Source organism: Saccopteryx leptura, chromosome 1, assembly GCF_036850995.1.
Source record: "Saccopteryx leptura isolate mSacLep1 chromosome 1, mSacLep1_pri_phased_curated, whole genome shotgun sequence".
Taxonomy (NCBI): Eukaryota; Metazoa; Chordata; class Mammalia; order Chiroptera; family Emballonuridae; genus Saccopteryx; species Saccopteryx leptura.
Genome location: NC_089503.1, coordinates 277878414 through 277892811, shown reverse-complemented (window position 1 = coordinate 277892811; position 14398 = coordinate 277878414). Strand labels below are relative to the sequence as shown.

General features: G+C 34.0%; 1 protein-coding gene across 1 annotated transcript in view; it reads left to right on the top strand.

The window, feature by feature from the left end:
- ETNK1 (ethanolamine kinase 1) overlaps positions 1-14398 on the top strand; it is a 56996-nt gene that overhangs the window by 34629 nt on the left and 7969 nt on the right. The window contains exons 5-6 of the mRNA XM_066354508.1: positions 7955-8038; positions 8736-8896. Coding sequence (XP_066210605.1) covers positions 7955-8038; positions 8736-8896 — 245 coding nt within the window. The remainder of the gene's footprint in view (positions 1-7954; positions 8039-8735; positions 8897-14398) is intronic.

Below are 14398 nucleotides of genomic sequence, written 5' to 3'. Positions count from 1 at the left end.
TCTCATGTTTTGAAATCAAATCTTGATGTTTCAATTTGGCTGTAGGAATTCAGGGCTGTCATTTGTTTATATTACCAAGGGTTACCTAAATCATACCTTTGTGTCTAATATTTTTCTTATATACAAGAATAAATTTTAAAATTCAACAAATATAATTATTTTGATATATTTTAGAGTTTGCTCTTCATAGAAGTCTGTTATATACCATTTGTTTATTCTTGTCTTTGTGATTGTTTGTGTGTTAGTTATGGAGATGTTCTGATGTTTTAATTTACCAGTGGTTTTATAGTATTTGTTAGAAAGGCTAGCTTGGACTCCATGGCATCTACTTAAAAAAATCAATTGTAATATGAACAGTTGATAAGAATTAAGAAAATGTGTTTGGAATCTTGTTCAGGAAAAAATTTAAAACTCATGAAAGTGTGGCTGGAAGCTTGTTCTTTTTATTATTATCTTCTTTGATTTTATATTAAGAGCTAATGGTTTTGAAGTAATGTAATTCTATAGAATACTTGTCTTCATAAGGAGTAGATACTGTGCCTCAGACTTTAAAAATGTAAATTCTGTAAATTTAGTAAATTGAATAGTGAAAAAATGGCTGTAGTTTAGCATTGTTTTACTTATAGCTGCAAAGGAAGGGGGATAACTAAAATGAGAATATGCATTACAAAGCTTTTTACCTTTTTAACTGGTTACCTTGTACATACAGCATCTAAGAGCCATGTCTTTTGGAGTTAAAATAATTTGTACATCGATAAATAATTAAGCTGCATCTTATAGTCACAAACAAGCTTGATTTATTTTTAAGTTATTCATGTAAATTGAGCTCAGGGCTTCACTATTTCTTACCCACTTATGAGAAATAAATATATAAAAATAATAAAATGAAAGCCAAGGTTCTAAACTTGACATCATCAAGCTCAGTATCTATCTGTAGTATGTTTTAGATCCTCAGTATCTCACAAGTGCAAATTTTAGTTAAACTTAATGAATTTATACTGGATCATCTTGACATCTCTGCATCTATTTTCAACCATTATAATAACTTAGATTTTGTATGTTGTAACTAAATTAAAAAAATTTTTGTTAACTCTTAAAAGCAGATATATTAAAACATAATAACCAAGAGAAGTCTGAAAGAACTTAGATTTTTGGAACCAAGCACACTTGGGTTCAAGTTTCTGCTCAATCACATGTGGAAATAAGTGGTATTATATAAGTTGTTTTAGCTGTTTATATTTGATTATAAACCTGAATTACCTGGTTTATTAGAAAAAAATCCAAAACCAGCTGAACAAAATTTCTATAGATGGGCTTAGGCACCTGCATATTTAACAGTTCCAGGCAATAGTTACATTGTTGATAGTGTGGTTTTGTTTTGCTTTAGTTTCTACTTACCGTATTTCCCCATGTATAAGGCACACCCTTTTCCAAAAAATTTTGGGTCTAAAACCAGGTGTGTCTTATACAGTGGTTGTGACATTTCAAATGCCATAGATGTAACTGAGGATGAGGCAATATATGAAGACAGTGATTCGTTATCAGACACAGATGAGGACAAGCTAATGGATGGGAGTTTACCAGTGATGAGTTGTATGAATTTTATGATGAATAAAACTTGAGTTCAATAAATTTATGTAATACATTTGTTTTTCAAATTTCAGGCCCCCAAATTAAGGCGCACCTTATACATGGGAGCATCTTATGCATGGGGAAATACGGTATACAATATCTACCTCAGATGGTTCCTGACATCATGCATATAAAGTATACAGTATAGCACTGAACTAAGTACTTAACAGCTTTCAGTTACTGCTGTTTGTACTATGATAGGGGTTGGCAAACTTTCTGTAAGTGGCTAGATAGTACATATTTTTGGCTTAGTATATCATATTATAGTCTCTATTACAACTGTGCAACTCTGTTATATTATCAAAAATAGCCATAGATAATTAATAAATCTGTGTTGCTTTGTTTCATTTGGTAGAACTTTATTTACAAAACAGTCAGTGGGCTGTCTGGATTTGGCCTCAGCATGCATAGTTTTGTAACCCCCTGTATTTTATTTCTAGAATGCATTTTACAAAATATATCTTATTCCAAAAGATGAAAGTTGTTACTGTAAGCCAGAAGGTTAGCTATGTCCTATAACTGGGCAATTATGGCTCATAGGTACGAGGTAACAATTCAGTTTGTATATGAGTTAACAATTCAGTTTGTATTTAAGTGCAACTTACCAAGTCTCTCTTAACTGTACCCTGATTAAAGTTTAAAAATGTGCATATGTGTGTGTACATGTATGTATATATAAGTACATATTCTTAGAGACACATACACAGATGTAGAGTATAAACACCCTTCAATTTATAGGCATTTTCACCTGTGAACTTTAATAGGCATGGTAGGCGTCTCAGGAAGAAATACTGCCACTACCTCTTCTCATCATGTCAGTTGACAGGTTTCAGGAATATGGGAGAAGAGTGAACTTCCTTTCTTTTTTTTTTTTTTTACAGGGACAGAGAGAGTCAGAGAGAGGGATAGACAGGGACAGAAAGACAGGAATGGAGAGAGATGAGAAGCATCAATCATCAGTTTTTCGTTGCGACACCTTAGTTGTTCATTGATTGCTTTCTCATATGTGCCTTGACCGTGGGCCTTCAGCAGACCGAGTTAGCCCTTGCTCAAGCCAGCGACCTTGGGTCCAAGCTGGTGAGCTTTTGCTCAAACCAGATGAGCCTGCGCTCAAGCTGGGGACCTTGGGGTCTCGAACCTAGGTCCTCTGCATTCCAGTCCGACGCGCTATCCACAGCGCCACCGCCTGGTCAGGCGAGTGAACTTCCTTTCTGAAGTTGATGGTAGCTGTCAAGATTTTTGAAAAGTTAGTCCCAGAATTTAGGTAGTTTTTAAACAGCAGCCCATTTATCGCCTTCAGTGACATGACATCTCTAAAGGTAAGAAAATAATATGTATGATGTTATGATAGGATTTGTTACATATGTATAATAAGAAAACCAGAAGCAGTTCTTGCTCCTGAACTATAAGATTTACCAGTCATCTTTTAAATGAATAAATAATTTAATAAAGAATTTATACCAAACAACAAATTATAATACTGCTTATTGCCTGATAACCAATAAGCTAATATTTTAATTTTAACTAATCCTTTAGCTGCTGACATGTTTGAAGTAATTGCTGAAGTTTTTGAGTTGTTGTCTCATGTCTTGACACTATATCATAATGTTTTTGGTGGCTGTTTCATTTTTCTCCCTCTCCCCATTTCTTCATAAAAGCTCCTATGAAGATCTGATACGTAACTTTAAATTTCAGTAATGGCAATCATTGATTATTTTCTTTGTCTCCTAAATACAAGAAGCTGAGTTACAGCTATTTAAGGAAATACAAATGACTGGAAGAAAAAGTTTTATGGGAATTATAGTGTAAACTAGGTTTATCTTTAGAGTTTTACACAATATAAATAGAAAATGAGTGAGTCACCATTCTTCATCACTTGGTTGGCTCTAAATCTTGTCCACTCTACTCTATTATTATTCATGAAAAGGCATTGTTGTGGTTATGATTGTTTTATTGACATTTAATATCTTAGGAGACTTTTTTTTTTGGTTGGTTTTATTTTAAAATTTAAATAAACATTTATTTTTGTATTTGGTAACCTATATTTTCCAGGGTGAAATTTATATGAAGCATATAGTTAAACTTTGTTTTAACTTGTATTTCAGATCATAGTTGGTATAAAATAAAATATTCCTAAATCAGGTAATAAAAAATTTAAATGGACTGTAAACACTACTTAGAATAGTTACGAGTTTACTATTTTCTCTGTATATACATTTAGTCCTTGAATATGAACATACTTGAATACGAATGTCAAAAATGCCATCCTTTGTTATTTCATGCTATTCCCCCCCCCCCATTGAAACGTGTTATTATGTGTCAGCATTTTCTGAAAAACCTTTGTTTGTTTCACTAGAAATTTAATACTTCCTGTGTGCTAGATATTGCTCTGTGGATTGCATGATGAAAGATGAAAGGGACCTGCTGCCCTTCCAAGAAGCCATGTGCCATGTAGTGGATTCAGATTATGAAACAGATATTTACATTCAGACTGATGAGTACTATGGTGAGGGTTACTACTGGACACCAGAGTGGGGGATGAAAGGATAGTTTCCCAGAGCAGAATATTTCCTTTTTTTGTGTAAGAGAAAGCATTTTGCTAACATTATTGTAATTATTGTTACTCTTTACGTTCTCTTTCTGTCTTACCTAAAATTACAGAGAAAGTATTGTAAGTTGGAAAGATTTTTCAGGTTTTTATATTGACTGTTTTACTTTGTCTCTTTATTCCTTTTTCCTTAACAGCAACAAAAAGGAATCCAAAAGAATGTCATGTGAATTATACTCTTATTTAATATGATTTTTTTGTTTTAAAGTACTTTATAAATTGACAGTTTTTGCTAAATTGAGATTTGAACAATTTATTTAACTTAGTGGTGTATAGATTTTATTACTGTGAAGATATGCAAGAAATACAGTAATAAAAAGAAAAATGTAGCTTTTGAAATTCACAGTATATTTTATTCAGTAATCATGCTTTACCTATTATATGCTAGTCAGTGTGCTAATATATAAAGATAAATAATATGTAGTCTTAGCCTTTAAAGCACTACTTCTTTTAGAGGGTAAGGATCACTTGAGAACCCCTCAGAAATAGACATACATATAAAATATTATGAAATTTTAAGGAGTCTTCTCATTTTTTTCCACTGTTGAAATCCTAATAAAAATTTGTGTCTTAACAAAATTAGCAAGATAATTATCCATATAAACTTGATTGCTAATAGTGATGTGGGCATTCCTTTAAATAATTGGAAATTTTACAAGTAAGAAGTTAAATTTGTATAAGAAAATAAGTAGTATACTTCCTGTTAGTAGAAAGCATTTTGTAGTAATTTGATTTTTCTGGTACCCAAAATAAGGAAAGTAGGTGTCTTTAATTATATTTTGTTGCTGAAGATTAAATTTAAGGTTGAGTCCACTTTGTTTGCAATAGTTTGAAAAAGAAAAGTTAATGCGGATTTTAAAAAATTTTTTCCTTTTAAGCTTTGTGTGTTGTAAAATGTGAGTTTGCCAAATTTTCTTCATCTGCTACAGATTAGGTATGCCATTGTTGCTGCCATGTGGCGGCGCACCCGTGCTTCTTAAACGCACTGACTGGAGGTTTATCGCATCACTTGTTCACATGCACGGAGCCTGGTAACAGCCTCATCTGTATCTTGTTAGCTTCATTTTCTTATTTTTTAAAATTCATTATTTATAAACTCGACATAGCATATAAAAATAAAGGCTAGTTTTAATGAATTATGTTTCTGCAAAAAAGTCATTGCTAAAATATTCATACTGAAATGGATTTTAACTTTTGTTAAAATAAATTATGTATGCTTTATTTAAATATTTACTAGCAGGCTTGTTTTACCTGCCATTTTAACTGTATTTGCCAAATTCTAAATATAATCTTGAAAATTGTAATCTAAACTTTCGTTTATGTGGCAAAAGTAAACTTCAGGACTGGGCTGTGTATTTTTATTGGCATGTAACAGTTATGAGCTCTACAAGAATTTGTGTTTAAAGAGCTAAAACAGTCAACAGCTGTAACTGAAACATTTTTATATTAAAACTGTTGGTTAGTTCAATTGTACAACTTGGTAAATCTTGAATTCTGATTTCTTAAAGACCGAGGGGATAGGTAGCTCCCGTATCATTGTGTTAGTCTCTTACCTATTTATAGTTTCATTTAGAGAATTCATCTTAATCTTTTTAAACTATCACTTTTTTCCTTTTAAAAGTAATGTTTATTGTAAAGAATTTAAAATAAAAGGAAGAAAGGGTCACTTGTCTATCACTGGTAATGAAACCAGTTGAAATAATTTATTTTGTTGTATTTCTATTCATCTTTTTCCTGCTATGTATCATTTGTTTTTTTCTCTCTCTTTAGGCAAAGTATTTTAATAATTTGGATTGTTAAGTTTACTATTTTGCATCTCTTTTTCATATAATATTTGTAATTCTCCTGGTCATTAAATCATTTTTAAAAATGAAAATTTTTTTAGTGGTTGCAAAGTGTTTTATTATGATAGTGGTCTTCACCCTCTCATTCCCAATGGTACCTAGAAAAAATTTAAAAATATGTTCTAATTTCCCTTTCTACAATTTCGTAAAATGGTTTGTTGAAACACATTCTGTCTTCCCATTCTACACTTTAGTTAAAGTGATTTGGTTAACTTTAAGACATTCCATGGAATGTTTTTTTGTGAATTCAGGAATATAATATTTGTGATGGTTGAATTGCAGTGATTTATTATAGTTACCAGCATTTTAAAATCTATTAATTTTGTCAATATTCATATAGATTTTGATAACTGGATTTGATACTTTGATTCTCACTTATTTTATTCTAGACTTGACTATAAAAGTTTAGAATTATGCATTACATGCATTTACATTAAAATTTGCTTTTATGTAATATACTTCATTTTCTGACATTTTTTATCATCAATTTTATTTTTCTGAGTTTGAATATGATCAATATATAATACATTCCCAAGTTAAACATATATCTATATTAAGATATTATAGTTATAAAGAGCTTTTTCTGGGAAAAACCAGTATGTATTAAGACCAGGAATTTGTTTTGTTACCTTAAGTATCTGGTAGTCAACCTTTTTATACCTACCGCTCACTTTTGTATCTCTGTTAATAGCAAAGTAGTTTCTAACCGCCCACTGATTCCACAGTAATGGTGATTTATAAAGTAGTGAAGTAACTTTACTTTATAAAACTTATAAAGCAGAGTTACAGCAAGTTAAAGCATATAGTAATAATTACTTACCAAGTACTTTATGTTGGGTTTTCGCTAAGTTTGGCAGAATAAATCTTTATAAAACAACTTACTATAGTTAAATCTTTTTATTTATGCGTTGGTTGCTCCGCTACCGCCCACCATGAAAGCTGGAATGCCCACTAGTGGGCAGAAGGGACCATGTTGACTACCACTGTTAGTACGATCTATCTTTAAGACAGTATAACTAGACATATGCTATTTGTTTTCATAATTGCAGCTTAGACACTATTCATAAGTCATCTCTATTTATGTATTCATTTTAACTGTTGACCCTTGTAAGCCTTTGAGTTTGTGATCCCTGGTATGACAGTGACCCATTTTGATCCCCCCCTTCTGTTTCTCAACTTTTTCTTGTCTCTTAAAAAAACAAAACATATATCTTTATTGAGCCAGAAATTTCTATAGTACTCCGTGTACCTTTGCTTTTTTAAAAAAAAGATAAACACCACTTTAATTCTGCTTAGGTATGCTATTGGAAACCTTAGTTATATGGCATGCCAAGAGATTGTAAGCGTTTGATTGTAACCAAATTTTTTAATTAGGGATATAGTTAAGTTGATCAGCAAGTGTTAATACAGGATTCACAAAATTCAGGTCTTTCAAAGTTTATATTTGATTTCTATATGTAGATTAGCTTGCCAGTTCATGTTAGAGTATCACAGATTAAAATTACCTAGATAATTAACACTTTCCAAAGATAGTGTTCATTTCTAATTAAACTTGTATTTTAAAGTAACTGATGCCCCCATGTGGTGAAAGACATTTTGACTTTTTTTTGAACCTAGAGAAGGACTATACAGTATTTTGACTTTGGTCATTAATGTTCATAAAGAAGCTGTTGACCAAGATACCTAATTTGAATTTTGTAAAGCTCATTGCCATAAAATTCACAGCCTTACTCTGTATTGTCTCGGAAGTGCATGTAACCAAGCACGTACAGTGAGACAAAATGTTGGAAGCTATTTAATTACAAATAGCTTAGGGATTTTTTGATCTTATATATGATTTCTTATGTCTTTGTATTTGTGTCTCACATAGGTGATGTGCAGTTCATTGATTATGAATATTCTGGATACAACTACCTGGCATATGATATTGGAAATCATTTCAATGAATTTGCAGGTAAAATTCAGGGCTTAACTAATGGAGTAGCATATATAACTTTAAAATGATACTTTCAGAATTTTTTTTCTTTAAAATAGATATACTGGGAACAGGAGCAACATTTTTTAACTTCTTCCTGACCTTTGTTCTTTGTTTTTTACTGAAAGACAGAGAAGACTTAGTCTTTAACTTCTTAAGGAAAATAAAAATAATTATTGTGGTTTCTATTAAGACCTGACATAGTGCAAAGTGCTTTATAAGTCTCATCTCACCTTATTTTTTCCTTCACCTAATTTTTAATATCAGGCGTGTGATAATGTTTCATTGTAAAATGTATTTCTTACCCTGTGAGTAATGGTCAAGAAAGTTTTAGAGACATAGCATAGTTCTAGGAAATGTTTTAAGTATTAGTGTGCACAACCTTTTGGGATGCTTACTAAAATGAAGATTTGGTGCTTCTGAAGCAGGTAGTTTAAGCTTCACACTATGAACTATTGAAGCAATGAGAATTGATTATGGTAGGCAACTGTATTGTGCATTTGAACTTAAATCATAATACATTATGATTGGTATATTTTAATAAATGCTAATTAAATATTTCAACCAAATGTATAATTTTTTTTCTTGAAAATTATGTATATGGTAAGAATTCTTAAGGTATAGATAAAAGGATGTATTTTAAATATCTTCATTATACTTTTCTTTTTCATTTTAGGTGTGAGTGATGTAGACTATAGTCTCTATCCAGGTAGAGAACTACAGGGCCAGTGGCTGCGTTCTTACCTTGAAGCCTACAAAGAATATAAGGGCTTTGGCACTGAAGTTACTGAAAAGGAGGTAGAAATACTCTTCATCCAAGTCAATCAGTTTGCATTGGTAAGTTTAAATGTTAACAAAAGATTTTTCATATGATTTAAAAATATTTCAGATTTTTATTTTATGAAACAATTTCCCATTTTAAATTTTGTTCAAATTGACAAAATATGATTGTTTATATTTCTTCTATTATAATACTTTTGAGGACAAAGATTTTGTGCCATTCCCACAACTGCATTTTCAACCCCTAGGAACTGCCTGGTCACATGGTAAATATTCAGTAAATAGATTCCAGTTAGAGTTAGGAATGATTGTGAAGCATTTTTTTTATATTAATATGTATGCTCTTTCTTTGCTTTATGGAAAACATAATTAAGGACAGATTTGGGGGAAATGAGGTTTTCCACAATACATTAATCATTACATCTTAATAGTAACGTGATAGAAATATATTGGAAGAATCAGTAGAATGATGTTTTTAAAACTTACCCAGTATTGCCTGACCAGGTGGTGGCACAGTGGATAGAGCATTGGACTGGATACAGATGACCCAGGTTCGAATCCCCTACGTTGTCGGTGTGAGCTCTGGCTTGTCTGGATTGAGCCCAAGGTCACTGGCTTGAGCCAGGGGTCACTCGTTCTGCTGTAGCTCCCCGGTGATAGCACATGTGGGAAAGCAATCATTGAACAAATAAGGCGCCATAACGAAGAATTGGTGCTTCTCATCTCTCTCCCTTTCTGCCTGTCTGTCCCTATCTGTTCCACTCACTATCTCTTTCTCTGTCCCTGTCTCTTTTGCTAAAAAGGAAAAGAAAAACCCAGTATTTTCTCTTCTTGACCTTCTTTTGAAAAGTAGTTATTTTTGTTTCTTAGGTATGTTAATGCTTTTTTATTTTAAAGACCCATTTAAACTAGTTTGTTTAAATTACCTTTTAAGAATAGCATAATACTTAAGAATTAGCTTTCAGCTAGGATGTTAATACAATTACATTGAACTAAGTCAAAGTTATTTTAGCTACTTCTTTTTGGTTTTAATATAATTCTGTACAGTTGACAAGGGGAATTTTTGCTATGTATTCTCTACAAATAGATGCTCTCGGTGATTCACACATGTATTGTTTCCGTAGTCTTAAGAGCAGTATTTCCCCAGAACAATTCAAAATACATTTCAAGTAAGAGGGTGTTCTGAAATGGAACTTCACATGCTACTTTGATAAGATCTAGTTTCAGTAGAACTATTTGTTAAATTAATGGTATGCTCTCTAGCTGGCCCTAGGATGCCTGCTGTTTCTTCTTATTTTTTTTAGGCATGATTTTAAAGTAGAGAACATAGAGTTTCTTTCTCATGAAATCCTTTAGTGAACTTCAGAATCAGTCTAGTACTTTTATTTAGCCAACTTCTATATTAACTTGAGTAGTAGTAGTATTGTTATAGTCTGTATTTGTTCCATGTACCTATTTAAAAAAATTATTTCTAAAGCATTGAGTTTATTCATTGCCACAGAAAGTTCACATAGCTTATAAATTCTTAGTCAACAATCCCATTGTTTAGTACTAGCGTGCTAACCTGTGTTCCTTTGTAAATTTTTTTAAATGTTTATTTTACTGATTTTAGAGAGAGAGGAAGGGTGAGAGGGAGAGAGAAACAGGAACATTTATCTGTTCCTGTGTGTGCCCTGACTGGGAAGTGAACCGGCAACCTCTGCACTTCGGGACACTGCTCTAACCAACTGAACCATTAGCCAGTTGCGGCCAGAGCCCCTTGCAAACTTTTAAAATTTATTTATTTTGATTTTTAGCAAGAGAGACAGAAAGAGAGAGGGACAGACAGAGACAGGAACGGCGTAAGAAGCATTAATTCATAGTTGTGTCATTTTAGTTGTTCATTGATTGCTCCTCTGATGTGCGTTGACTAATGGGCTCCAGCTGAGCCAGTGATCCCTTGCTCCAGCCAGATACGGTACGGCACGTGGGGCTTCAAGTCAGTGACCTTGGGTTCATGTTGATGATACTTCACTCAAGTTGGTGACCTTGGGGCTTCAAACTTGGGACATCAGTGTCCCAGGTTGATGCGCTATCCACTGCAACACCACCAGTTAGACTCCCTTTGTAAACTTTTGATATTTAACATCTTTGTTTGGGTACTGTGGTTTTATGCATACACACACACACACACACACACACACACACACACACACTATTAAAAAAACAGTTACTTCTGGTTTGAGTACCAAGTTATTTGTAAATTTTCATTAATCAGCTATCCAATATTTATTGTTACTGAAAGTTTTATATATGGAGGCTTAAAAAAGGAGTAAAAGTGCAATTCTTCAGAGTGCTTATGTAGAAGGGCAGATAAAAATGTATAAAATGTCTCTTTTTGGATGAAATTTAATACACATTCTATTTAAAATTCTTAGCAAATTCAAATTGAAAGGAAACTTAACCTAATCCTTTAAAAAAGGAATATATTTATGAAATGCATAGCAAACATATTCATGAAATGTCAAACATTTAATGGAAGGCCATATAGGAAAAGACTAAAGAACAGTTGACTAAGAGACATAAAGCTTCAATACTTTACCATTTATTAAGCTAGTTTGGGTTTGAATTCCTCTTATCTAAATTCTGCTGATCCTCTGTAATGTGCTTTTCTTGCCCTTTCTCTTTTTGATGTTTTTCTTCTGAAGTAGGTTTAACTTCCTTCCCTCTTTCCCTCCCTCCTTCAGTGCCCTCCCTCCCTCCCTCTGTTACCAACTCTTAATTTTATCCCATCAGTCATTAAGTAAATACCTGTCACAATCTCAAGTGTTTGAATGGATAATTAATTGGAAAGGCAAGGCGTAAAAAAAGCAAACCCTAACCTTTCTCCTTTACCATCTTTCATGTGCTCCTCAGCCTACTATAATGTCTATTTCTTACTATTGTATATAAGAAAATTTGGTGTAGGGTTACCAACAATGCATAATTGTTAAGTCTGGGCTAAACATTTTAGTCTCTATCTTACTTGATCTGTTCATAGTATTTGACAATATTTACCATTGATTTTTAGAATTTTGACGTTGGCCTGGCATATAGATATTCTGAGTTTGATTCTATTCAGGGCACACAGGAGAAGTGTGACCATCTGCTTCTCTGCCTCCCCCCACCCCTTTCTTTTCCTCTTCCCCTACCACAGCCAGTGGCTTGATTGCTTCAAGTGTCACCTGGGGAGCTGAGGATAGCTTGGTTGGTCTCAGCAGGTCCACCTCAAGTGCTAAAAATAGCTGGAGCCCTGGATGTTGGCTCAGTGGTAGAACGTCGGCCAGCTTGTGGATGTCCTGGGTTCAATTCCCCATCAAAGCGCACAGGAGAAACTACCATCTGCTTCTCCACTCCTCCCCTTCATCCATCCTCTTTCTCCCCCCCCCCCGCAGCCATGGCTCGATTGGTTTGAGCGCATTGGTCTGGACCGGTGAGCATGGCTCTGGTGAGGATGGCTTTGTCTCTGCCTCAGGCACTAAAAATAGCTCCTTGCAAGCTCCAGATGTGCAGAGCATTGGCCCCAGACGGATTGCCCATTGGATCCTGGTTGGGGTACACCCAGGAGTCAGTCTCTGTCTCTCTATTGTCCTTCTTTGAAAAGAAGAAAAAAAATAGCTCAGTTGATTTGAGCATCGGCCCCAGGCTGGGGTTGCAGAGTGGATCCCAGTTGGGGTGGTAGTCTGTCTCACTATCTCCCCTCCTCTCACTTAAAAAAAAATTGTTTTTGATTAATTTTTTTGGTGCCATTCTTTTTGGGTTTTTGTTTATTGTGCTTTCCTGTTATTTTCTTTCCTGGTTCATTTTTCCTTTCTTCTCCCAACCATCTTACATGTTGATGTTCCCTGGTATTCTGATTATGGGCTTTCCCCTTCTTTTACTTTACTATATTATCATTGGGTCATTAGTCCAATGGGTGATTGTTGTTCTTTTTGTTAATGATTCCAAGTTGAGTTTTTCTCTCTGTTCAGATCAGTACCAGATATCTCTATCCTGGGCCACATCAGTATTTGACCACAGTATGTCTAAACTTGAATTTAATTTCATGCCTTCTGTCCTCTATCTCATTATTCTTTTTTCTATTATCTTGATTTAATTAAAATACCATCCATTTAGTTGCTGCCTGAAACCAGGAAAGAAAGCAATTTCTTTTCATGTACTCTTCTTCATTCCCACATTTTTTGTTTCCAAATTCTGTTATTCTTGGTTTCTCTCACAATTTCAAGCCTTTTCTCTTAGTTTTATGAAGCCTTTGATTAAGGCCTTAATGTTTCATATATGTTAGCTTGTGCTGATCTCATGGTGTGCAGGGTTTTTTTTCTGTCTGTAATTCATCCTGTATATTTAAAATAGTGATCTTTGTAATAACTAGAATGTAGCTAATGAATCTGATGTGTCACTTTCCTACTTTATGACTCCTGTGACTTCCAGAATGAAATCCAGATAACATCTACAAATTTGTCATTTTACCCATTTCCCACATTCCACTTCTGCTCTACGAGTTATCTTTTCTGTGCGCTTCATGATATTTCAAGCCTGAATGTTTTTGTATAGGCTATTTCTTCCTACCTATTATGCCTTTTACCTGGATCTTTCTTTTTTTTATAGATATGTCATAAATAACATTTTCTCCTCTGGGACTCCTCCTTTCTTGATCACTTGTCTCAAAGAAGACAGCTTCTCATACATTCTAAAAGCTGTTTTGATCAGGGGGAAAAAGAGGTTTGAATAAGGCCTGGTACAGATATGTATAAATATATGCTTGGTAAATGTTATTGCTCAGAGATCAGACTTCAAAAATTAAGAGACTTCACTTTTTATTGTTTGCTATAATAAGTTGTAAGTAACGGCAAACAAATAGTATTTGCATTATTAAGCCAAATAAGCTAGAGTATACATATGGGATTTTTACGTTTTGAGGAGTTTTTAGGCATATTCTTTTATTCTCATTTCCTGTAATAATAATAATTAACATTTTATTGAGTCTTTGTTATATACTGGGTGTAGATAGATGCTATTATTCCTTATTCTGATGTGTGTTTTTCCACACCATCAAGCCATTTTCTAATTCCCAGCAGACAGTTACTGGCTGGGTTCCAACAAATCTTTTTTTTCTTTTCCAAGTAGGAGGAAGGGAGATAGACAGACTTCTACATGCGCCCTGACCACGATCCACCTGGCAGCCCTCCTCTGGGGCCAATGCCCTGCCCGTCTGGGGGTGTGCTCACAACCAAGCTAATTTAGCACCTGAGGCAGATGCTCCAGGGAGCCATTGTCAGTGCCAGGGGCCAGTGCACTCAAACCAGTCGAGCCATGGCTGCAGGAGGGGAAGAGAGAGAGAGAGAAAGAGAGCGAAAGAGAAAGAGAGGCAGGGAAGGAGAGCAGATGTTTGTTACTCCTGTGTGTTCTGACCAGGAATCAACTTGGGACAGCCATATACCAGGCCTATGCTCTACTACTGAGCCAACTGGCCAGGGCTGGTTCCTATAAATTTAGCTCAGTTTTGACCATATCTACCTGGAGATAGTGTCAGATCCCACA